This window comes from Sprattus sprattus (genome assembly GCF_963457725.1).
Source record: "Sprattus sprattus genome assembly, chromosome: 21".
Classification (NCBI taxonomy): Eukaryota; Metazoa; Chordata; class Actinopteri; order Clupeiformes; family Clupeidae; genus Sprattus; species Sprattus sprattus.
In genome coordinates, this window is record NC_137919.1 from 368,033 (window position 1) to 370,532 (window position 2,500).

Sequence of the window (2,500 nt, forward strand, 5' to 3'; positions counted from 1 at the left end):
TTTAAATGAACAAGAACACTGCTTCCACTTCCATTGTTGTGCTTCATCCTGGCTAATGTACAAATCTTTCCATCAAAATAAAACGTATACGGTTCTTATTCACCTGAAGCTAAATATAAATAAATTTGGGATTAATATCCTGTCGCGCTATGCAGGGTCGCTATTATGGTTTTCTGGGTTGACGTTGGACATGGACGGTGATTCAGTGAGGTAACGTTAGCTTCAGCCTTAATGCATTCATCATACTGTGGTTTGTGGTGAAATCTCAGGTGGTCGAACAACTTACTTGTATTGCTATGTGGCGCAGACAACTCTAACGCACTCTGTGCATATGATTTGTTCTCGGCTAACATATCTTGCCCTAACTCTTAAAAGTAAGATAGCTGTCTTACTACCTTGATGCCTCGCTAAGAAGATGTCTGACGCGAGATATTTTTACGGGTGAATTCGAGCTGTCTTTTAAGATAGCCTGTACAAATAACATGTCACGTTGGTAAGCTGAAAGAACGTTAGGCTAATGCGCTAGTGTTATAAAGTTGGCTGACTGACGCCTCACAAATCACATCAACCATTATTGCTGGTTACAATAACGGTGTTATTGGATAGTACAGTGTCTATTTCTCGGTAACTTAAAAAAAACAACACATCTGTAAACAGAGTGTGGTCAGTCATCTTTGTTTACAATTTGCAGTTGCCGGAGGGAGCTTGCGCACATATTTTTAGGTCATAGGCAGCTTCAAGGCTGCAACCATGCTCATTTGAAAAATGACTCCAGCACACCTTTTAAACGTCAATATCGCAGACAATCATGCTCATTTAATTGTGGCAGCCAAAATTCTTTTCGCGATTAAAATTAATTTATTCGTGCAGCCCAAGTGTATGTGTGAGTGTGTGTGTGTGTGTGAGAGGGTTTCAGGGTGTGTGTGTGTGTGTGTGTGTTATGTCTTATGTCTGTGTGTTTCTTCAGGAACCTGACAGGAAATGTGTTCTCCTCCCTGTCCCATGGGACTTTTGACAGCCTCACGTCTCTCAAGACGCTGTAAGTAAAACACACACACACACACACACACACTCCTTCTCTCTCTCCTCTCTCTCTGAAGACACTGTAAGTAACTCACTCACTCACTCATTCACTAAATCTCTCTCTCTCAAACAGACACAGAAACTGTCTGACTGACACAGACACAGACACAGACACAGACACAGACACAGACACAGACACAGACACAGACACAGACACAGACACAGACACAGACACAGACACACTGAACATTGGTGAGAGGGGTTTCTGTGAGGGGGAGGGGTTTGTGTGAGGGGGAGGGGTCATGCAGGCCAGTGCTTGTCTTAGGGGTGGAGTTATATTGCTGTGGAGTTGGATGAGGGGGAAGGTTGTTTGTTGTGTGTGTGTGTGTGTGTGTGTGTGTGTGTGTGTGTGAGAGTGTGTGTGCGCGTGCTGTGGAGTTGGATGAGGGGGAGGGTTGTTTGTTGTGTGTGTGTGTTTGACGTGGAAAGAGCGAGAGAGAGACAGCGAACATGCTCTCTGCAGGAGTTTTATGAGCACTGAAGTGTGTGTGTGTGTGTGTGTGTGTGTGTGTGTGTGTGTGTGTGTGTGTGTGTGTGTGTGTGTGCGCTGTGGAGTTAGATGAGGGGGAGGGTTGTCTGTTGTGTGTGAGTGTTTGACGTGGAAAGAGCGAGAGAGGGTTTTATGAGCACTGAAGTGTGTGTGTGTGTGTGTGTGTGTGTGTGTGTGTGTGCAGTGAGTTCCAGACGCCTCTCCTGCTGTGTGACTGTAACCTGGCCTGGCTGCTCCGCTGGGTGAAGGAGAGGGGCGTGGCTGTGAAGGATACACACTGTGCCTACCCACGCTCCCTACAAGACCCCCTCATCACCTCAATCAAGCCTGACACACTCACCTGTGGTAAGAACACACATACACACACACACACACACTGTGCCTACCCCCGCTCCCTACAAGACCCCCTCATCACCTCCATCAAGCCTGACACACTCACCTGTGGTAAGAACACACATACACACACATACACACACACACACACACTGTGCCTACCCACGCTCCCTACAAGACCCCCTCATCACCTCCATCAAGCCTGACACACTCACCTGTGGTAAGAACACACACACACACACATACACACACACACACACACTGTGCCTACCCTCGCTCCCTACAAGACCCCCTCATCACCTCCATCAAGCCTGACACACTCACCTGTGGTAAGAACACACAGACACACACACACACTGTGCCTACCCATGCTCCCTACAAGACCCCCTCATCACCTCAATCAAGCCTGACACACTCACCTGTGGTAAGAACACACACACACACACACACACACACACACACACACACACACACACACACACACACACACACACACACACACACTGTGCATACCCACGCTCCCTACAAGACCCCCTCATCACCTCAATCAAGCCTGACACACTCACCTGTGGTAAGAACACACACACACACACA

The 2,500-nt window shown here is 47.5% G+C and overlaps 1 protein-coding gene across 1 annotated transcript in view; it reads left to right on the forward strand.

The window, feature by feature from the left end:
* The window catches only part of adgra3 (adhesion G protein-coupled receptor A3), a 34,611-nt gene that overhangs the window by 15,523 nt on the left and 16,588 nt on the right, over positions 1-2,500 (forward strand). The window contains 2 exon segments of the mRNA XM_080860157.1: positions 968-1,039; positions 1,758-1,918. Of these exon segments, the coding sequence (XP_080716283.1) occupies positions 968-1,039; positions 1,758-1,918 (233 nt within the window).